At 35.1% G+C, this 23,889-nt stretch overlaps 1 protein-coding gene across 8 annotated transcripts in view; it reads right to left on the reverse strand.

The window, feature by feature from the left end:
- The window catches only part of LOC128988779 (putative thiamine transporter SLC35F3), a 67,423-nt gene that overhangs the window by 18,667 nt on the left and 24,867 nt on the right, over positions 1–23,889 (reverse strand). For 5 of the 8 annotated variants that reach the window (XM_054410405.1, XM_054410403.1, XM_054410407.1 and 2 more), the window contains exons 10-11: positions 20,301–20,430; positions 19,866–19,895 (exon numbers count right to left, since the gene is read on the reverse strand). In XM_054410405.1, the coding sequence (XP_054266380.1) occupies positions 19,866–19,895; positions 20,301–20,430 (160 nt within the window). Of the gene's footprint in view, positions 1–7,002; positions 7,070–19,865; positions 19,896–20,300; positions 20,431–23,889 lie in introns of all 8 variants that reach the window. The other 3 variants (XM_054410409.1, XM_054410410.1, XM_054410408.1) reach the window with 3 other exon arrangements.

A 23,889-nucleotide genomic window follows, 5' to 3' on the forward strand; every position in this document is an offset into this window, starting at 1 on the left:
ACTAGCATTTTGCATATATATTTTGTGCGTTTCCTCCGAAAGCTTATATCAATAAATTCAATTTTTTTGTTCTTAAGATAAAGCAATAGTTGAATCACTGAATCACCAAATCCATGGTTCAAAGGGTTATTAATATGGGAGTCTGATTAACTATTCTCTATGTTTCATCAAATATATTGCCCTTTTTAATGACCAATATTTCAAATAAATAACACCTCAAGTTACATTTGGAATCGTAGGGAATAAAAATGTAGGAACCATCTTAACAATCAGCAGACTATGCAAAGTTTGGGTGTACAACATAACAAATATCTAGCAAAACTAAGCATATTGCGTAAAGTCTTATGAAGGAATGAGATACAATTATTGTAATTAAAATAAACAAAAATTAAAAAAAAAAACATGCAACACAGAACCATCAACATGCAGATTGGTGTTTCATTAAAAAGTAGTAAAAATTAAATCCATATGAAGATAATGTAAACAAATCTGGGAAGGGAACTTTAAAGGTTTCTGGGGCAGAGCCCTAAGGGAATTTACTTCGTTTTTCTTTTGATGGCTCATCTACAGACCGAGACCTTTCTTTGGACACCTCTACCAAGTTTCTACGCCCAGCCGTTCTCTCAAATTAGTGGAGACAAAGTTTCCAAATAAATATTCAGATTTCCCATGTTAATCCTATGGGAGAAAACCCAACTTTGATGGAGATCCTGCCCAAACTAATAAAGATTAAAAAAAAATGAAAAACACTAAAACTACAGATCAGGGCCATTTTTTGACACTTTATTCATCAAAATAGGTCCAAAAATGAGGGAGGAGTTATGTTTACAAAAATCGGCTTAGCGTATTATATATATACTGTAGATAGATTTTAATTTGGGTTGGCGTAAATATTACAATGGAAAATACCCCCGCCGCAGCAAACCAAAAGAGCCAATTTGCAAACTATGGAAACATAGGAAAGTCATGGAACACCACCAAGGAGAAGAAATAGAAATAATGTTTTTTTTTAGAATTTATAATCCTTATTATGGACAACCTAATTGGCTATGAGTAAGGCTATTTGTAGAAAACACTAAAAAACAAGATCAGCTTTTGAAAAATGATAAGATATTTACAAGAAATGCTGATTATATCGATCTGTTATGCACATCTTGAGTATTTCCATAATCTTTGAGTCGATTCTTTTAAAGTCATCAGAAATTATGACTGTTATTCGTTTTAAAATAACTCCTGTAATACTTAGCAATTGCTCGAATTTGAGCAACAGGGTCACTAGTCTATCTATCTATCTATATATTAATAGGCAAGCATGTTTCTTTAAAACCTTTTTTCTCAGCTCATGTGCATCGCAGAAAAAATCTACGCATACCATTAGAAAGATATTTTCCTGTAGAAGTGCAGAATCCCTTTAAAAATTAAAATAGGCTCAAATATAAGCACAACAAATGAATTTGAAATTTTAAAAATTTAACATGGGCTTTATGGGTTGCCATGCTGGTAACGAAATAACAACGAATTATAGACAGAAAATCAAAACAAATGGAAGAAATTCCTATCACATGTTTTATTTACAGCGTGGGGTGCAAATAGAGAAGCCTAAAGTATTTTTGGTCGAGTTCTCGACCACGGGACGACCTCTAGTCTTACTTATTTAATACGCAAGCAGATTTTTTGTGACAATTACTCCTCCGAAACTACTAAACCGATTGTCATGTTTTTGGTGTCATTGGAAAGAACGTAACGTGAAGTTGTGCAGGAAACCTTCTTTTTAGGAAAATCATGAGAGAGTGAGGCCCTGGAGCCCTTTAAAGTTTCGTATTTCTCCATAAGATTAACATTGGAAACAAAAATTGTTATGAAACTCCAGCTGTTGTCAGAAATCAAAAGTGAGAAGAAGAGCATGTTAATTGTAAACTGTCAATAAGTTTGCTAATTTAACGGTTTGCTACAAACATTTACTGACTTGGTTGAAATTCGTTGTAAAATAACGCCTGTAATACTTAGCAACTGCTCAAATTCGAGCAACAGGGACACTAGTACTTATTTAATACGCAAGCAGGATTTTTGTGACAATTACTCCTCTGAAACTACTGAACCGATTGAAATGTTTTTGGTGTCATTGGAAAGAGCGTAACGTGAAGTTGTGCAGGAAACTTTCTTTTTAGGGAAATAATTAGAGAGTGAGGCCCTGAGGCCCTTTAAAGTTTTGTATTTCTCCATAAGATTAACATGGGAAACAAACATTGTTTTGAAACCCCAGCTGTTGTCAGAAATAAATTGAAAGTGAGAGTAAGAACATATGTTAATTGTACATAGTCAATAAGTTTGCTAATTTAACAGTTTGCTACAAACATTTACTTACTTGGTTGAAATGAAATATTTACTATTTGAATTTCGGTTGGCGTAAATATTACAATGGGAAAAAGCGAGAGAGCCTGGATAAATTGATATACTAAAAAGAAAACTGAATTAACACTGTGCTGCATTTCTTAGTAATCATTGAAAGAGCCAATTTGCAAACTATGGAAACATAGGAAAGTCATGGAACACCACCAAGGAGAAGAAATAGAAATAATGTTTCTTTTTAGAATTTATAATCCTTATTATGGACAACCTAATTGGCTATGAGTAAGGCTATTTGTAGAAAACACTATAAAACAAGATCAGCTTTTGAAAAATGATAAGATATTTACAAGAAATGTTGATTATATCGATCTGTAATTTACATTTTGAGTATTTCCATAATCTTTGAGTCGAATCTTTTAAAGTCATCAGAAATTATGACTGTTTTTCGTTTTAAAATAACTCCTGTAATACTTAGCAATTGCTAGAATTCTAGCAACAGGGACACTAGTATAATATATTTTATAACAAGAATAGAAAATATCTAATGTTTGTTTCAATTAAGAAAATAATTAGTCTTTGTAGTGTAGCAAAAAGTAACCAAAACACAAGTGAAAGAGGGCTATTACATATTCTCTACCATATTTAAAGTGATAAATCTCACACTTTATACATATGTTCTCAAATATATAATGACTCACTTTCTACTCTTGTATTATACAGTAGACTTGCCTACTACTGTTCACTACCCTCATAATATTTTTTTAGCGAACCATCTAAAGACTGAAAAAGTAATGGACACATTTAAAACCATAACGATAACAATGTGTGGAAGGTTGATAAAGTGGAGGTTTTCAATAAAAGAATACAGCTACACATTTGTAAAAAACAGGTTGTAACAGGCATTGACAAGGTGAGTACAAGTAAGTGTGTGTTTCATACATTGGTGGAAATCCGAATAATCTGTTTGAATTAAATAAATCCTATCAATAGGGGTTCACTGTGCTAATTTCCAATGATTTTAGATTATAGAAAATCCGGTGGAAAACCAAATTTACATTATATGACATGTGACAAAATGATTTTTGACCTTAATTGGAGAATGGCAATATGTATATTTTATCTAGTTCAAATATTTACTGAGCATGCCCAAACATCAAGTTTGGGTACAGTTCCGCAGAGAAACTACGATATATTATCTGTTGAAATATTGTTCCGATATATATGTAGCATCAGACATAGTTTTCACACGTCATAAATATTGTTATATGTATTGAATATGAATTTTTAAGTCTTTGGGTTTTTAAAACGCGATGTAGCGCAAATTAATCTATACCTATAAAACGCAAAGCCCTCACTGACTGACTGACTGATTCACTCATCACTAAATAAATCTCCTACTTCCCATTTACCTAGGAGGCAGATATTTGGTTCACTGATTCTTTAGGCATTAAATAGGAAAACTAAGTAGTTTTTATTCTGATTGGACTTTTGGGCTCCACCCCAGTGGCTCTGGAGTTTCCCATGTTAACCTTATGAATATCTTATATATTAAAAAAAGTTTGCAAAACTTATGACAGCTAGCCTGACCATACTACTGGACCAAATTACAAGCGGGTTGTACCAAAAGAAAGGTTATCGGTCCTATATGTGCAGGTTTTATTTGTATTTTGAAAATATTTATGTAAATCGGATCAAAAATGGAAATTAAACTTTTCTTATGGAGATTTAACATGGGGCCAAATTTTTAAGCTTAAGACAGCCACCCTGACCATACTACTGGACCGATTTACACACGGGTTGTACCAAAAGAAAGGTTATCGGCCCTATAAGTGCAGGTTTTATTTGTATTTTGAGAATATTTATGTTAATTGGGTCAAAAATGGAAATTCAACTTTTCTAATGGACATTTAACATGGGGCTAATTCTATATATTAATTTATAGACAAGCACGTTTATTGAAAAAATTTTATTCTCAGCTCCTGTGCATCGAAGGGAAAATCTACGCATACCGTTAGCAAGATATTTGTCTATAGATGTGCAGAATCCCTTTATAAATTAAAATGGGCTAAAAAATAAGCACAACAAATTAATCAAAATTTTAAAAAATAACATGGGCCTTACGGGTTGCCATGTTGGTGACGAAATAACAACAAAATATAAACAGAAAATGAAAACAAATGGAAGAAATTCCAATCTCATGTTTTATTTACAGCGTGTGGTGAAAATAGAGAAGTTTGCACAATACATACTTTTGGGCGAGTTTTCGACCATGGGGCGAGCTCTAGTTCATATTTAAAAGGAATTAATGAATCTTAACAGCTGTTTCAGTTAAACAAGTTGGTTCTATGATGTTGAATGTATGACAACAGCTAATTTGAATAGTTTATTGTTGAAACCCCATAACCAACATTTTTTACTTTTTAGTATATTAATGATGTACAAATTGAAATACATCGTTTGGTACAGTAATCACACAACTGCGAAAAATGTTGGTTACGGGGTTTCTGCAATATTTAAATGAACTATAAGCAGCAACAAGCTGTGATACACATAAGAACTGTTAAGTTATGTTTATGTTTTTAATTTAATAAATAATTTTTTGTATTGTGTGAATTGGGTGATTTTATTCTTTAGTGCATAATTCATTCATTTTTTTCCAATCAAATTTTTTTTTAAACTATTGTGTTTGTTTTACTCCAAAGAAATTTCTGGGAAACGGATTAGCGTGTTAATAGTTTTAGTGCATTACTGATCAAGTTATTGACTTGGATGAAAGGAACTAATATTATAGATATGAATGTTTGGAGTATGTCAATAACGTGGAAACATGACTAACTGAGCAGACCTCTTTTATGAGTAGAGCCAAAATAACCACAGACTTAAAGGATATAGTCAGCTTTTATTTTAATACTCTACTAGGGCTCTGCCCTGATAGTTATATAATTAAGTCCAATATTTTTCTTCGAAGTCCACATTAAGCCTTTCAAAATTCCACTCAAAGCGGTACGGCAATCAAGAGTTTTATTAATACTTATAAAGTCAAACGGGACGAAGCCCACGGGTAAATGCTTGTAACTATTACAAAAAGCGAGAATCGCAGATTAAAATTAACGTTAATTGCTTAGCGTACCTGGATTAGAACTCGACTGACACCGTGACGTAGTTGGATCAGGATGTGTTATGATCTAGATAATAGCTATTACACCCTTTTGGCTGCTTTTGCTTTGCCTTCTGATTTTAATAATTACAATAATTTGCTTCCTGTTATAATAGATTAAATACAAATTATAAACTTTATACTAACTCCGCCCAAGGTAAATTAAAAATAAAATAATTATTTTGGAAAATATCATCAAAAATGTGTGGAGGCATTTTTCCTCTTTTTTGCAGGCACTTTCTGGTTCTTTGTGAGCATCGAGGAGTAAATTATGTAAATGGTACTTTGTTTGCCATTATCATAAACTACTGAACCAAACTAACCAAAGCACACCCAAGAGAACCTAATCACCGCAGCACACTGTGAAAGAATTACCCTCTTCTTGAAAAGACCCATAACAGGAAATCAGTACTACTAGGAAACCTGCACAGCTCAATGAACCGCATAGTAAGAAACACAACTTTGAGGAAAACTTGCTGCTTGAATTCAAGTTAATTGCAGTAAGATTATAAGATTTCTCTGGAAACTTGATAGAAATTGAGTTTAAATATCTCTAATTGCGTTGTGAAGGTTCACGTACATTTCTGTTCTCAGTGTTGACTGATTATTTCTAATGCTACACGTTGTCCTTAATTCAAATGAACATATCTGTAGTATATTGCAACAAAGCTTTTACAGTGTGAAGAAGTGAAGACAATTGTTGGCTTACCGATAAACTGTGTGAAGCAAATTTGAAGTTGGGTCACTTTATTTCTTCTTCGATATGAGGCATCCTCCTAAACAAACTCTTTTTCCTGCACGGGAAAAGTAAATGATAGGCCATCATCGGATCCAACTGTGAACAGTGGGGTGCTATCAACCATCTCAGGAGCTCCATTTTTATGTATACCAAAGTCTTGGTTACCAACTGGGCAGCCATCATCTGATTTGAATATAGTAGCAATATCATTGGTAGTTGGTCATTGTTACGTCTTTTATCTTGTTGTATTGTACTTGTTGTTGTACATGCCCAGCAACCGCACTTCTCACGTTGTACAAGTGGATTTTCTCTTAATACCTGTCCCAATGTTTCGACAGCTTGAAAGTATGGATCTATTTGTTAAATAGGTTAGATAAATCTTAACATTCTTATTTGGAAAAATCAACCTTTGGGAGCGCCTTGGTCCTTAAGGGTAAGAATTTTAAAATTCTAAAAACCTTATTGCATAACTGCAAATTGAGACGATTTTTTTGAAATCTCAAACGTTGGCGGTCCACAAATAAGGGAGTAGTAGTGTTCACAAAAAACAGCTTCACGTATTATATAGATATATAGATATTTTTCTTTCAATATTTATATGGAATAAAATATTTAAATTGATATTTATATTGAACAAAATTTCATATAATATAATGCAAGTTCTCTGCGGAACTGTACCCTCAAGTTTATGTGAAACAACTCAAAATGAATGGATAGTGATAGTTGAATGAATGAATGGAAGGTCCAATCTACTCACATGAGCTACGAGGTACAATGGTACAATCTACTCATCATCGTAAACGTAGTGTTGTCTCCATTGAATCCTAGGTGACATCAAACAAATCAAGCAAGCAAGTCTACCAATACAATACAATACAACAATAATACAACCACACCTAGCACTTTATATTACAGATCGTGATTGCGAAATTCCTCACTACATTTACACAATGACATCAGTTCCTTCTTAGGTATAGTTGTGGACTGGCTATACTGGCTATACAACCAAGGGTTGAGTCAGTAATCCAAATATTTCTCGCCCAAGCTCCAGTCAGTCTCTTAATACTGATGTTGGAATAGGGAGCCCAACAGAAACAAGTAAGTTTCTTTAATATTACAAATAAAACTAAAACAATGTGATATTGGGGTTTCTTTTAACATTTATGTTAATTTAGCATTAAATGTTGTATCAAGTCGATAGAAATATTAAGAGAAATTACGATAACGCATTTATTTAGTTGTATTTATAATATTTTAACAAAATTACTTGTTTCTATTGGGCTCCCTAGTCCCCTTTAGTTTGAAATCAGTCGAGTGGCAGTAGCATAGACATCCGGTACCCTGCTTAGGACACGGACCAAACCCTTGGTTCACAATAGCCGGTCCACAAATATAGGTATGGGAATACAACTTGATTTTTTTTACTGTTTATTTTGAACCAACAGATAAAACTGAAGGTTCTGGGTACCTAAAATCTCTATGCATCTTTTACTTATTACATCTATCATCATACTTTGGAATAACGAATAGAAATTCTAACGATTAGTGATATTCGTTAGTTTTCTCGGCTAACTTCTATAATATTTGTTAGTTATTAAAAAGTACTGGAAATAGCTTCTACTCAGTTAGATTCTAGCTAAAGAATAGATAATATACTCGTTAGTAGTTTGGAGGTAAAATAGTTAGATTTTTGGATGGACGGAAGTACCTCAAATACGAGTTTTTTGCACATTCAGTGAGGGTTGCTTGTGGCCGTAAGGGTCACAAACAACGCTGGGGGTGGGGAAAGGGAAAGTCCAGTTGCTTTGGTATGCAAGTATGCAGTGAACCCGTGGCAGCCAAAAACAACACTGCAAGTACCGAGGGGGGGAATGTGGAATGTTTGTTGGGTGATTTGTCATCTTGTTACCTTCTTATGGTGATTAGAAGGGCCCAAAATCCGAGGCCCTCCAATGTGTTATGAGATTACTGCATTTGTATTTCAACAAAAGTTATGACCCATTGAAAGTTCAAAATTAATTTACATCACAGTTTATAATATCAACCAAATAACCTATCAAGTATTTTAAAATGTACTTTACTGATTATTTTGGGTGGGCCCGGCCCACTTGGCCCTTATGGAAGTGCCACCACTGGTATATATGTACGTTTCAAGTATTACTATAAGTATTTATTTACTCTCTGTAAATTTAATATCACATACTCTGTTCACTAAGAAGTTATTCAGTATTATCCAGTATGTCAGGATTGTTTGGGATGGTGTATCAGTTAAGTAGTTAATGGCCCGTTGGTAACTATGTTAGTGAACATGATCTTAGATAGAAGGCAAGATTGTCTAAGTGACAGACTTGAAGTAAAGCACTAAAGTATTGTGAGTAAGATGAAAACTCTTGCGCCTGGTGTTCAGTAATTGGGTAAATATGATCTTTTCCGGAAATATTACTACTTATGTTGGGAAATGGGTTAGTTAGGTTAGCAAAATAATAATTAATTACTATTTTTACTCTATTCATATTTACCACGTAATTAAACAATACTCACTTTTTTTTTTGTCTTGTGAAGTAATATGCCAAGAAAAAAAGGTTGGAAAACACTGCTATGAAGCATCTTTATAGCATCTTTTTTCATTGAAGAAATAAAAAAATATAGATAACTTGATTAGTCACTAGTCAATGTAGTCGTCATGGTCTACAAAGCAGCTTTAAAACATAGACCTAAACATTGTATTTAATAATGTCTTTGTGTATCTAATCTGACATTGTGAATGTGTTAAAATAAAATGTTCAGTGTTTTATGTGAGTGAATGCAATGAAAAACGAGTTTAAGTTTAATATTTGATAGTGCTCTTTAGTGCAAAAGGTACTTGCCTACAATTTTAATGACTAAAATTGTGTGCATTTGTGAACTACAATTAGAAAAACATTTTAAAATTCTCTTTTTCATTACAAATTAAGTTGCTCTTCAGTAATACAAATAAATAGTTGTATGAAACAAACACATTGCATCACACAGGCACCAGAAACTGAAGTTAAACATTGATAAAAGTAAAACCTCTACAAATTAAACACATAACATTAAAACATGTGGAATATTGTTTTTCACATTTGTTGCTGATCCAGATTCTAAGGTAAAAATACCGTCTCAATAGTATTCTAACACCTCCAATGCACATTAAGAGTTTGTTAAAAGAAAAACCAGTAAATATAGTAAAACCTATAAGAAAATATATGTCCTGTGCAGTGATGTAGTGGTAAATCTTTCAGCGCAGGAATGCTCACCATCGTCTCAAGGAAAAAGCTGTTTACCTATTGTTATAGAGTATTTTCAAAAATGCAGAATGGGCCGTTCCCACGCCTTTCTGCCCCACTACACCATTTGTTGTCCTGTGGTACTGAAAATAATGCTTAGGAAACAATAGTTTAAGTTATACTACGAAGGCAGTTCAGAAAATAACCTCCGTTTGCTTCTTGCATGGGAAGTGGAGGGGATAGCGCCGCCATTCTTGCGCCTGATTGCGTCATAGGTCAGTCGGTGTCCAGCCGTGGTAGTGTAAAGGTCGTCTGATCGCTAGTTTTTTTTTTTTTTTTTTTGCCATAGCTAGTCAATATGGGTACTGCAATCTAAAATCTCGCCAAGTGTGAGGTGCGTGCTGTGATTTGGTTTTTCTTAGCTAAACAGTATTTGGTAGCAGCTATTCATAGAGAACTTTGGCTGTGTATGGACCTAAAATAATGAGTGAAGGAGTTGTTTGGGAATGGTTTAGCTCGTTTAAAAATGGCCGAACGAACATCTGTGCTCAGTGATGAACTGGTTAAGAAAATGAACATAAAGATTTGTGGCAGCCAATGATTCACCATCTCAGAACTTTCCGACAAATTTCTAGGGCTGTTCTGTATGAAGTTGTGACTGACAGTTTAGATTACCAATATGTTGTGCTCGGTGGGTCCTGAAAATCATTTTGGAAAACCACAAGACTCAACGACTTTTTGACTCCACATGACAAGGAAGGAGGATTGTTTCAACCAAATTGTGACTGGCAATGAAACCTGGGTCAAATATGTGAATCCTAAAACTAAAGAACATTCCAAGTTGTGGACTCATACCGCATCGCCACACAAACCAAAAAAAAGCCCGGCAAGATTTTTCTATAAAAAAGCTCATGGCAACTGTGTTTTGGGACTTCAAAGGGATGCTGGTTGAATTTATGGAACGTGGTGCAACAATCAATGAGAACGAATGCGAGTTTCAATGTTCAGTGATGTACATTGAAATTCTGAAGAACCTAAGACCGGCGGTTCAAAACAAACGCCGCGTTCTTTTGTCATTTGGCGTCGTCCTTCTGCATGAAAAGTAGGTGAAAGACGCAGTTTAAGGGTGTAAATTAAATGTTATTTCTATTTCTGTGTTTTTTTTTTTATTATAGAAAAACGGAGGTTACTTTCCGAACAGCCCTTATAGTTGTAGCCCAGGCAAATTAGACATATGCTTCCCAAACATTCTTGTAAAGCTGGAAAGTTTTTTAAGACCTTTTGGGGGTCTCAAATAAGAGTCCTGTGAGTTTGCCATTGATTCTGTAGTCTGCTTGAGTTTTGGGAGCCGAATAACAACACAAATTTTGCTCTTTTTGGAATTTTTTCTTACATTTTAAAAATGATTCATCGTACAGAAATTGTTGTTCAGATGTTCCTTTAACCCTTTGAGTGCCCTGCAACACTATATTGTTGTGCACGTTTTGTCCAAAAAGTGCTTTGCGATGATATATAGTTGTGCATCTTTCGTCCGAAAAGTGCTTTGCAAATACAGTGTTAGTGATTGATAACTTGTCAAAACAATGGCTTGCAACAAAGTGTACTCCAGCACATGAGCAAGGTGGGGGTGATGGTCCCCAACAAGGGTTCGGTTTGAGAAAACTTCCTAATAAGTCAAAAAAGCTTTGTAGAACCTGTTAAAGGTTCAACCCCCCAGAAGTGAAGAAAAGGTCACGTACTGTATGTGTCAGGTGCAGCACTGGAGTGCCGCGTAATGTCTGGCTGTGAAGTGCTGTAAACTAATCTTTAAATATTAAAATTGTGTAAATAAATTGTGTTACTTTTCAAGCATTTACATAGATATTGTACTATTTTACTAAGAATTAAGTGAATGCACTGTTTTATGTCATAATTCAAACTCAACTAACTTTATTTACCTTTTTACAAACATAGAATAACAAATAAACATATGATAATAATTAATAGAAATTAACAGGTGTTATGAAATAAACTGTTCTCACAACATCCTCCCTTTTAAGTTTGAAAGTTCTTCAACCAGCTTGGTTTGTGTATATTTCTCTTTGGACGGTTGTATGGTTCTGTTTGATGTGTATTCGCTGACAAATTTTGTTCACTGTTTTCCTCTCTTAAATAAGGGGCAAGTTTGAGGTGGAATCGATTTCTTCTCACATTCCTCTTATCAGTTTCAACAATATATGAACGAGGGCTGTCCAGGATTTTCACAATTTTGCCATGTCTTCTGAGGTCCACAATCCAAACTGGGTCTCCTATATGAAGAGGATTGAGAGTTTGCACTTTGTGCCTTCTATCATAGTTGTGTTTGTACTTCTCACGATATGTTTCTTCTCTCCCTTTAAGATCCTTTAGATCTGGTTTGCCACCAAGCAAATGTCCTGTCTGAGGCAATGTGCTCCGTAATCGCCTGTTCATAAGAAGCTGAGAGGGACTGAACCCATTCCAGAGGGGTGTCGTTCGATAGGCTAGAAGCGCTAAATAAGGGTCTTCCACATTTTTCTTTAGAATTATTTTGGCGATTTTCACTGCCGCTTCAGCCTCTCCATTGCTTTGGGAAAATTTTGGGCTACTTGTTATATGCTTGAAGCCATAAACTTTGGAAAATGTCTTGAAATCTGAATGTTCAAGGACTTGAAATTGAGACCCACAGTCAGATCTAATTTCTTCTGGAATGCCTTGTCGACAGAAAAAGGCTTTGCATCTCATTATTACTTCTCGTGATGTTAATGACTCTAATTCAGCTATCTCAAAATATCTGGAGTAATAATCTGTCACAGTCAAAAACCAAACGCCTTCAAGTTTGAACAAATCCATCGCAAGTGTTTTCCATGGCCTGTCAGGGAATTGTGTGGGAAGCAATGGTTCATGACTGTTCCTTGAATGTTTAGTACAAGTAGGGCATGATTTCACCATACTTTCAATGGCTGAAGAAATTCCTGGCCACCAGACTGACTCTTTTGCACGTAAACGACACTTGGTGATTCCAAAATGACCTTCATGTACTCTTTGAAGTGCCCAAGACTGCAGAGCTGGTGGAATTACAAGTCTTGAACCTCGTAGTATCATCTCATTATCAATACTTAGCTCATCCTTAACTGAATCATACGGTTTTAGGTCATCTCGTAATGATGTCTTAGAAGGCCATCCTTGGATGATTATTTTTTTCAGTTCACGTAAAGTCGGATCTTTATTTTGTTCCTCCAATACTTTAGCAACTATGCAGTCGTTTATATCGATGGACGACAAAACCATTTGAACAAACGCTTGAGTTTCTTCTTCTAACTCACGGTCATCAGTACCTGAAAATGGGAGAGGTGCTCTTGAAAGAGCATCAGGAACTAGAAGCTGCTTTCCAGGAATATAAGTAATTGAAAAATCATATCTCATGAGACGCAATCGAATTCTTTGAATTCTTGGAGACAATTCATCAAGATGTTTGGATTTCAAAATTTGAAGTAGTGGTTTGTGATCTGTTTGTATTGTTATTCTCTTGCCAATAATAAATTCTTGAAACTTTTCACATGCCCAAGCAACAGCTGTAGCCTCCCTCTCGATGTTTGCATAGTTTTTTTCAGAAGGAAGAAGGCTTCGGGATGCAAATGATACTGGTCGTATAGAACCATCATCTTGAACTTGAGAAAGAGTTGATCCTAGTCCTTGAAGCGAGGCATCACAGGAGATAATTGTTTCCCGATTTACATCGTAAATGGCTAGGCAAGGAGAGTTAGTCAAAATGAGTTTTATTTCATCAAATGCCTTCGCCTGCTCTGGACCCCATATCCATGGAACGTTAGCTTGAAGTAGTGAATTCATTGGGGCCAAAATCTTAGCTTTGTCAGGAATAAACTTACCAAGAAAGTTTACCATCCCATTGAACCTTTGAAGTTCTTTTACGTTTTTTGGGCAGTCCATTTTGAGAATGGCGGAAACCTTTTCCTTATCAACAGAAATTCCATCGGATGAGAGGAAATGCCAGAGGAATTTAAAACTTGACTTCCCAAACTCAGTTTTGTCTTTGTTAAGTGTCATTCCTACATTTTTAAGCTTTTCAAGTACTTGCCGAACAACTGTATCATGTTCTTCTTTCGTTTTGCCCCAAATCAGAATATCGTCCATATGGACTGCGACATTTGACTGGTTGTCTAAGATTTTGTTCATGCATTTCTGAAAATGTTCAGGTGCTGATGTGATTCCAAATGGAAGTTTGAGAAATTTAAAACGTCCAAAAGGGGTAGGCCTAAGGAAAGTAGTAAGATCCTGGGAATTTACATTTAAGGGGACTTGCCAAAAACCACTGTTTGCATCAAGTTTTGAAAACCATTTTGCTTCTGAGATTGAGCTGAGAGACGTTTCAATTTTGGGAATCGGATGATAAGACCGCTGGATAGATTCATTCAACTTTGTTAAGTCAACACATATGCGGACATCTCCATTAGATTTAGGCACTACTACCATTGCTGAGCACCATTCAGTAGGTAGCATGCTCAACTGGTGTGATTACATTATTTTGTACCATACTTTCTAGTTCTTTTTTCACTTGACACATTAGGGGTAAAGGTACTGTCCTAGGAGTGGTTATTGCGTATGGCTTTGCGCCATCCTTAAGTGCTATTGTGTAGGGATCAGGAATGACGCCCAGACCACTAAACATTTCATGGTATTCGGTAAAAAAGTCACTGTCTACCTCTGCAACTGAATTAACAAAAGTTAAAATTTTCAAGTCCTGTATTGCTGGACGACCAAGCAAGGGTGTTATGAGTCCCTTCACTACGTATACCATGTGATTTATTTTAACATCTCTGTATTGGATATTAGCTCTAACACAACCTACAGTTTCTAATTTTGTTCTACCAGCCCCAAACAACTCAACTAGAGTCGGCTGGATCCTACTTGGATCAACTATGCCAGGGGGAATTACTGTTACATCTGCCCCTGAATCGATTTTAAATGTTTGTGGTTTTCCCTCAAATACTAATTCTAGTTTCCAGGGCTTACATTTTGACCCATCCCCAAGTGTACCTATGAATACTTTATTATTTGAAGGTCCAAGTTCACTTAGCCTACTTCATTTTCGTCAGTTACTTCCTGTGCTTCTTTAGATCTGCAGACCTTCGAAAAGTGTCCAATCTTTTTGCATAAGTTACATGTTGCGCTTTTTGCTGAACACGTGCTTCTTGGATGGGACGGTTTATAACCACACCAGATGCATTGCGCTGGGTATTCTTGTTTCTTTTGACGAAACCTATATCCTTGATTTTGGTTTGAACTCGATGACGTAGTTGCTTCAATTTGAACTCTTTTCTCATCACATAAATCTGCCTTCTCTTTCTTTACGTTATCTGCATGTCTTATTACTGTAATGGCCTTGTCTAAATTCATCTCGGGATCTAGCAACAAGCGATCACTAAGTTTCTCATCATTTAAACCCAGTATTAGTACCATCAACACCATTTCATCATTAAGTGAACCCCAGTCACAGGTTCTAGCCAAGGAATGGAGACTAACTATAAACTCTTCAACTGTTTCATTAATTTTTTGTTGTCTCTTCAAAAACTTTGCTCTTTCAAAAATTAAGTTCCTCCGTGGAATAAAATGTTTGTCAAATAAATCTAAGACTTCTTCAAATGTTAGCGTTGATTCGGTTGCTAAATTAAAAGATGCAAAAATCTCATCAGCTTTCTCACCTAATGTGTATATAAGAGTATTGATTTGTTTGTTCTCTGACTCTTCAGATAGCCCAGATGCTGACCGATATCTTTGAAATCGTGTTTTCCATCTTGGCCAATCTGCTGGTACAAAGGAGAAACTAGCTGGATGTTGAATAACTGAATGAGTGTTTGATACAATGATTGACTTCTTAGTTGAATTGTTGTATTCATTTTCTCTGCTTCTTTCATTTTCATCATCTTCATAGTCAGATTGTTTCCTTCTTGGATTTCTCTTCTGAGGCATAGCTCTAAACCGCTGCCACCATGTACTATTTTACTAAGAATTAAGTGAATGCACTGTTTTATGTCATAACTCAAACTCAACTAACTTTATTTACCTTTTTACAAACATAGAATAACAAATAAACATATGATAATAATTAATAGAAATTAACAGGTGTTATGAAATAAACTGTTCTCACAACAGATATGTTAAACTTTATTTAGTGTTTTTGTCAGTGACAATGGAATGATATATGTGGATTCCAAAGTATCGATGCACACCCTTACTTCATTTATGTAAGTAAACATTTATTTTAGGTTCAAGTGAACTAATTTCAGATTTTGTATGACAATTCATTCGGATAACTCATAATAACAATATTTATCCTTTGAAATAAAAATTAATTAAATTTTTTTTGAGATGTAACTAACAGTAAAATTTACTGGATTTGCGTTTTTTTTTATGTAAATTTTTATGTGGTTGAAGTAAGGTTCCCAAATTTGTATGTGTTGCTAATTATTGATTGTACTTTTGAAAAAAATAATGGAGCACTAGATTTTATATACGAACCACAATTTATAATCTAAAAAAAAATTATGTACATAAGATATTTATTTATTTATTAAAAATACATCACACAACGCCCAAGGAGTGCTTCTGCATGAAGGCTTGCATGTAAATTGTCAAAAGATACATTGTGTACTAGTATAGAATAAAAACAACTAGTATAAAACAAGTTAGGTTATTAGCAAAATTTACAAAGTTATGTCAATGCCAATAAGTTATGCCTACTACAATCAGACTGATAAAAAGTCCTCAATGCTGTAAAAACAGTTGTCTAACTAACAGGTAAGACAGTAAGTGTAACCGGAACTTTTTAAATGATTCCTCTCTCCTCTTTCCCACCTCTTTCAGTGATAAAGGAAGCTTATTATATAGTTTGAGACCCATATAAAAAGTGCTCTTTTCATAAGCAGCAGATTTATGTATGGGGTATTGCAAAACAGAGCTCATGGGCCTAAAAGCTGAATAGGGAGTTAGTTTTTTTCCTTTAAAAATAGAAAAATGTTTTTTGACAAAGTTTAAAGTGTGGAATATATACTAAAAGGGCACAGGTAAAATCTTCACCCTTTTAAACACTCTTTTGTATTTTAAATAGTATTTTACTATCTGTGGCATTTCCCCAGAACTCAATACAGTAGTCAATACCATAGCCATGTTAGAGTGTACGTATGCAAAGTATACCATTATCTGAGTTTTTTCATCTATTATTTTTAGAAAGCACCAAAGTTAAGTGAAATGCTGCATTAAGCTTTGATTCCAATTTTTATATGATCAGACCATGTTAGAGCTGAGTCTGATTTTATTCCCAAAAGGTTGCAAGATTGAATTTGACTTAATATGCCTTCTAACGGGTTATAGTCAATCTGTCTACTTTTTATGCTGTTAGAATGGAAGTTCACTCAATATGTTTTATTTCTGTTGCGTTTAAGATTATTGGCCAGAAACCATTTAGTCTTAAGATCAAGATCATTTTTAATTTCAATTTTTTAAATGTCAGGGTCTATTTTTTAATACTGCAGTAGTATCATCAGCATATATTACCAATTTTGAATTAAGAGTTTGTTTCAAGAGATCATCAATATAAATAAGAAACAACAACGGACCCATATTATTGAACCCTGGGGAACACCTTAAGTGACATTTTTGTAGTTTGAATAGATTCAACCTAGTGCAGGAAGTGTATTTATTGATATACCTTTTCCTTAACATTTTTTTACAGTTTTATGTTTTATTTACTTGAACCATACTGTAAGTTATAAAACAAAAAATATTTAGGCTTTTATCTTAATATTGAAAAAAGATATAAGGTTTTTAATAAAATACTGCAAAACTGCCAATGTGAGCCCGGCACTCAAGGGTTACTACTTATTAAAAACACCGGCACTCAAGAGACATTTCTTAAAAAAAAAAACCTCGGCACTCAAAGGGTTAAGCGCTGTAAATTATGCGTCGATTGGTGCAAGATGTCTATCGTAGAATGAGCTGAGCCGTTTAGCCGCAGTAGCTTGATTTTTTACATGTGCTTGTTAGGTGAGTTAGGTGCATGAAGTTGAGAAGTTCTTGTGAAGCGGGTGGATTAGTTGAGGTGATGGTAGCCAACCCATTAGTGGTAATTTTCTATCTCAATCTCTCTGGATTTAGTGTATTACTAATCCAAAGCTGGACTTGTAAATAAGCTTTAAAGGAGTGCTGAGGAGCAGCCCCTTCTGTAGGAGGCAAGATCGCCAAGTCAAAATTAGTTTTTACAGCAACCTCTGGAAGAGGTCATACCTCACTTCAGATTTGCTGTTCTCACCCGTGTAAAGAGTTTTCATTGAGTCAACGCCTGCTGTCACAACTTTGTCAGGAGTTGTAATCCATCAAAACACCACGGAAGATCCACTTTGATTGGAGTAAACAGATTGAACAGTTCAGATTTATGCTCTTCCACATCATGCAGTCGCTTGGGTACGGAGCTATTTCGAATACAAAGTATGATTCAAGCTGAGGCTTGGATTTCATGTGGACTGGGATGCGGTGTAAAGTTGTTTACAGACTGATAGGGGCAGATTCTTCATTGAACTTTGCTGTTGTCTTCACAGCTTGTAAGGTCACTACATAGTTTTTTCTACACTGTTTAAAACTGCCTTTCAACGGCATTTCATATAATTAAGGTTAAGCTGTGCCCTTTTATATGCTTTGTAGCAGTTGATACTATAATTTGCGATAACTCTTGTGCTGATGGACATCAGGAAACTCATTTCAGTAAATGGGTGATGGAACTGATACCATTTGCTGAATTTATGCTAATCATTAACATCCCTCTGTTCCTTGGAGTTTTTCGTGTCAACATGCTGATGAGATATTGAAGAGGTGATCTAAACATGGCCCTCATTTTGATGGTTTTGATGCAAACCCTCCACTGCAATGGGCATGCCAGCGATCCATCAGGTTAGAGTCCCATTATTGATTTCCCTTCCACAAGATTCCCCTCGACAAGAAGATATGGCTCCAATGAGCACTTACTAGAACAATGGTCATATCTAGCCATGATGGTTAAAATAGCCCAACTTTTAAGAGCTCCTGCAGCTAAACGGCTTATTCGATTTCGGTGTATTTAACACCAATCAAGGTATAATTTACTGAGCTCAAAGAAACAACTGGCCAAAAATTTCCGTAGGATGTGTCATTTAGAAGTTGAAGCAAAAACCTGGAAAAGTGCAACAAATTTTTTTTCTACTTCCAAAACTTAAGCAGATAACAGAATCGGCCGCAAACTTACAGGACTCTTATTCTGGACCCAAAAAAGGTATTAAACCACTTTCCACCTTTATTCGTTAAGCACAGCCTTCTTTTGTATAATTTACCTGGACTATTGGTATTTTAGATACTTTTTTTAACAAAATTAAAAAAACTTACATGATAAATAGAATAATTAATAATATCTTGATTCTACATAGAATGGAAGAGTTATTTTCTAAGTTGAAGCCAGGAATTGATAAAGATAGTAAGTGTAATCGGTTCAAGAGAATAATTTGTAAAGTGATAGTTTAAGAAAGTCTACTGTCTAGCAAAAAGTTCTACTTTCACAGAGTAACTGCTTATCTACAGGGCTCTTCTAACAAACATCTACCTACTGAGAAAATGTCTGTTGTTTCATCTTTCTATCTATATCGTTTAAAAATATAAAATTGACATAAACTACAAAATAAGACTTTGTGAAAACTTAAATACCCTCCGACCCCTGATATTCCCCAAGTTTATATCCAAGCTAAGTGTATCAAACTTGTTAAACAAAATACATAAACACTATTCGCCTCATACCAGGCAGATGTTAGTTTTATGAGTTGAGTATTGTACCTAATAATGTGAGTTAGAACAATGTTGTAGTAATACGTATAGCCTATTTTGACTTGTTTTAATTTGCCTAAAACATAGGCTGTTTATGTAATAGATAAATTTTTGTAGACTTTTTTCTATTGCATTTTTTTGTAAATGTTGAAGGACAATAAAAAGTTTCTGATTTCTGTAGGTGTTTGAAAATTTTCATTTAAGCCTGTCTTTAAATCGAAAAATATTTAAGATCTGATGATTTGATTGTGGGTTCTGATTCGCTGGTATCTGATGACTAAACAAAAATTCAGAGCTGAATTTTAAAAAGTACAAAGCTCATCTCAGTCATCTCTGTAGTTGAATAAAAAATATGTTGTCTAGCACATCAAATATTGATTTGTAAATCTTCTGTGTAAGTTGAACATGCGGTATGCTTCATTTGAACATGTGTCACAGTAGTACAAAATGCATAGCATGACAACAAAAATCATGCCATGCCTCATGCCCAAGGACTCAGTAGACTACTCACCTCGCACTATGGCTCAATAGAATGATATTTCTGTAATAAACCACCATCAACTTATTTATGTGAACTAGAAACATAAGTTGACAAAGTGTTTCAAAAATTTAATTGTGAAAAAGTGTAGGATACTGTCAAAACTATACACTGTTCAAAAAAATATTTTAATGTAATAGATCCCATGTAAACTCCGACTTTGGATTGCTAAATAAAAAAATTAACCTTAAAACTCAGAATAAAAACCATGTGTAAAGGGAGTATTTGATAGTAAAAAAATATTAAAATATATCTGTAAACAATTTTTTAATCCTCTAAGCATCCTTGTACTTGTTGTTTAAATTGTATAAAAATAGCAGCATACATTGGAAATAGTGTCCTTCATTTCCTAGAAGTGGTGTTATTGAGAGAATTAATAATTACTATACACTTCATTGGTTTACATACCTGAGAAGTCGAGTTATATAGTCTGGCCAGTTTTCGGGGAACATAACTAGAAAGAAGCCAATGGATATGAGAACCATCCCAGCCAGCTTCATTCCATAGAAGTGAGCGCCATAAAGGACTACATCCAGTGCTGAACACAACATTGCAATGTTAGCTTTGAAAATATTGCCACAAAACTTTGTAGAACTAAGTATTCAGTTTTCACATTTTAGCGAATTTCCCATAGAGGGAATAAGCTATTACCATAGTACTAATGGTAAGACCTGGACCAGGGACCGACTTTCTTTTTCATTTTGAGGTCCCTAGAGGCCAAAAACACCATCCGTTCAAATTCATCCTACTAATATTATAAATGAGAAAGTTTGGATGTATGGATGTATGGATGTATGGATGTATGTTTGTGACAAGTGAACGCGAAAAACACTGGTCGGATTGGGCTGAAATTTGGCATGATGATAGCTCACATTCCCGATTAACATATAGGCATATTCTTATTTCAAAAATCCTTTCGGGCTCCACCCCAGTGGCTCTGGAGTTTCCTATGTTAACCTTATGAGAAATGGAATTATTGAATCTTAACAGCTGTTTCAATTAAACAAGTTGGTTCTGTTCTATGATGTTCAATAGCATTAAAGTTACAAGGATTACCAACAGGGTGCAGCACTATTATTTCTTTTACATTTATTACAACAGCTAATTTGCAACCAAAAGGTGAGTGAGCGTAGCGAACGAACTTCAACCTGAAAGCGAGTTAGCGTAGCGAACGAGCTAACCTGAAGGCAAGTGAGCGCAGCGAACGAGCTCCAACCTAAAGGTGAGTGAGCGTAGCGAACGAGCTCCAACCTAAAGGTGAGTGAGCGTAGCGAACAAACTTCAACCAGGACGTGATTGAGCCATGCGAACCAGATAATCTTGAAAATTAAGAAGTTAAACGGGGCAAAGCCCGCGGGTTACAGCTAGTATATATATATGTCCGTTAGCACGATAACTCAAGCAAAAATCATCCGATTTTGATAGAATTTGGTATAAACGTGTAAACCTACATTTATTCGATCCAGTTTGCGAACCAGCATGATCGGACTATTGGAAGGGGGGTTTATGGGGTAAAAATTAGGGTTTTCCCATTTCTGACCTAAAAAACATAAAATTTAGCAATTTATTTCCAAACCATTTTGTAGAGCTTAAAAAACAAATAATTTAGTATATTGAAGGCTTATTATGAGCCTAATGGTTACGGAGAAATGTATGTAAAATTTTAAATTTATAATTTCCATGTTATTCTTTTGGAGAATAACAATAAGTAAACTGTTGTAGTTTGCTTGTTTATGAACATATTTTAATCAAATTCGGAAAATGCATTTATTTCTTACTAAACTATTAACATTTAAAAAAAAGAACACGTTTACTCTCCCTGTTGCAGCAAACCTAAGTACTCGTTAAACTAATTATATTTAAATAGGGAATAAATGTGATATTTTTAAGGAGACATTTTTGTGTAAATCCAATCAGGCAAATGGAAATTGGCTTAGTCGCAGGTTTGCTGCGGCGGGGGTAGTTTTTAGTTGTCATAGGATTACACTATTCTTTAATCGGTGAAGTTGAAAGCAGAGAACGAAGAAAGTTTTAGACAGGCCTAAGAAAGCACTTCCCAGATCAGGTGAAAACGCTCTACTAATCTCGACGAAGTAAATGCTAGGTCGTCCGTTAAGTCTGATAAGCAAGTCTCAGACAGCTGGCGATTCGGTGGCAATGTAAAATGGCATTAATTTTCTGCCATAATCCAGCTCTACCTAACCTCCTGCACTCGACATGAGTGTCTTCTTAGGCTGATTTAACTATAGGCCTACTTGCACTTGACCAATAAAGACAGTGAGTTAAAGGGTTATGGTTACTTTAAGGACATCAATACACAACCATATGCATATTTTAAGCAGAATAGGAATGCAAGGTGAATGCATGGGAACGACCCCATACTAATTTTTCCAAGAATTGAATCTTATTAGAAATCCATTATATCTGTTATATATTATTTCAGTACTAAACAGCCAACTTAATAACGCAAAAACACAATAAATAATGACTTTAACTACAGTAGTTTGTAAGAATAGTAAGTAACTAGTAAAGACTTGCAGTAATGTTCAGACAATACTTTAATAAATAACAAAAACAAATGATTCAATCAGCTGTTATGTTTTAAAACTCCTGATTGACGTATAACAGATGATTGTAAGGATATAAAGGCATTAGCATTGTTTAAATGGAGAAAAATGGTCATGCATTACGAAAAGAACACATTTCTCTGTGATTATTTATTCATTCTTAACAAATAAGGTATTGATGAAATGTATAACTAATTTTAAAAGTTCAAAAAGGCCAATATATAATAAATTGTTTTAATCACTAGTAATTAAAATAAATTATAATAAATTGTTTTAATCACTAGTGATTAAAACAATTTATTATATATTGGCCTTTTTGAACTTTTAAAATTAGTTATACATTTCATCATTCATTGCCAATATCTCCAAATATAAGTTAAATAAGGTATTATTGAAAACTGCATAAAATTTACTAACTTTTTTGTCACTTGAAATTTTTTGGTAATGTTAACGGTTTTTGAGAAATTTGACATCAAATATTTTAAATGGCCGCAATTTTGAAACGGTTTATGATTTTTAGTATAATTTTAAACAAAAATAGGTCTTAATAAGATAAACATTTTTGCAAAATCTCAACGCTGTTATCTCAAACCGTTTAGGAGTTATAAATTATTTTTTTGTAAAAAACACATAAATACAGACAGATGGTAAACTAGGCATCACAGACCCATGTTCTGTACAGTGAAATGTGTTTGTCTTGACCTAAGCAATAACGCTATATACATGTGTTACGTAAGGCGATTCTTTGCGTAAAAATTGTGGGCGACTGGGATGTCGTAGAACGATGGGAGAGGGCTTGAGGTCAGTTGGACAATGGTGCACAGAGGTAGGCCTTGCTATCAACCCCTCCAAAGTGACGGTTATCCCCTTCACGAGGAGGCGCAATCTAAATGGCATAGGACCTCTGAGACTACAAGACACAGTGCTTGAAATGCAGAATCAGGTAAAGTACCTGGGTGTGGTATTGGACCGAAAGCTGCAATGGGGGCCACAACTCCAAAAGGTCATTGATCGAGGTAAGTGGTCACTCATGGCTTGCAGACGGATGGTGGGAGGAACCTGGGGGCTCAAGCCGGTGCTCATGCACTGGCTATCTGTCTCCGTGGTAAGGCCCGCCATGACATATGGCTCACTCGTGTGGTGGCCTGGCTCATCATGGCCTTCAGGGACATCAACATTTCCATTTTTACAGACAGCCAGGCTGCGCTCAAAACGCTTGACTCCTATGAATTCAATTCTAAGGTGGTCTGGGACTGCCTTTCTGCAGTATGCGACCTGGGCAGGCGCAACAAGGTAACACTCTGTTGGGTTCCTGGGCACTCAGGGATAGAAGGGAATGAGGTGGCTGACAGGCTAGCAAATGTCGCATCAGCCTCAGACTTCGTGGGACCACAGCCTTTCTGTGGAATCTCTCGTGGGCATTCATGTCA

Source organism: Macrosteles quadrilineatus, unplaced genomic scaffold (assembly GCF_028750875.1).
Source record: "Macrosteles quadrilineatus isolate MER2022 unplaced genomic scaffold, UCM_ALF_1.0 Scaffold_3__2_contigs__length_128488019, whole genome shotgun sequence".
NCBI lineage: Eukaryota > Metazoa > Arthropoda > Insecta > Hemiptera > Cicadellidae > Macrosteles > Macrosteles quadrilineatus.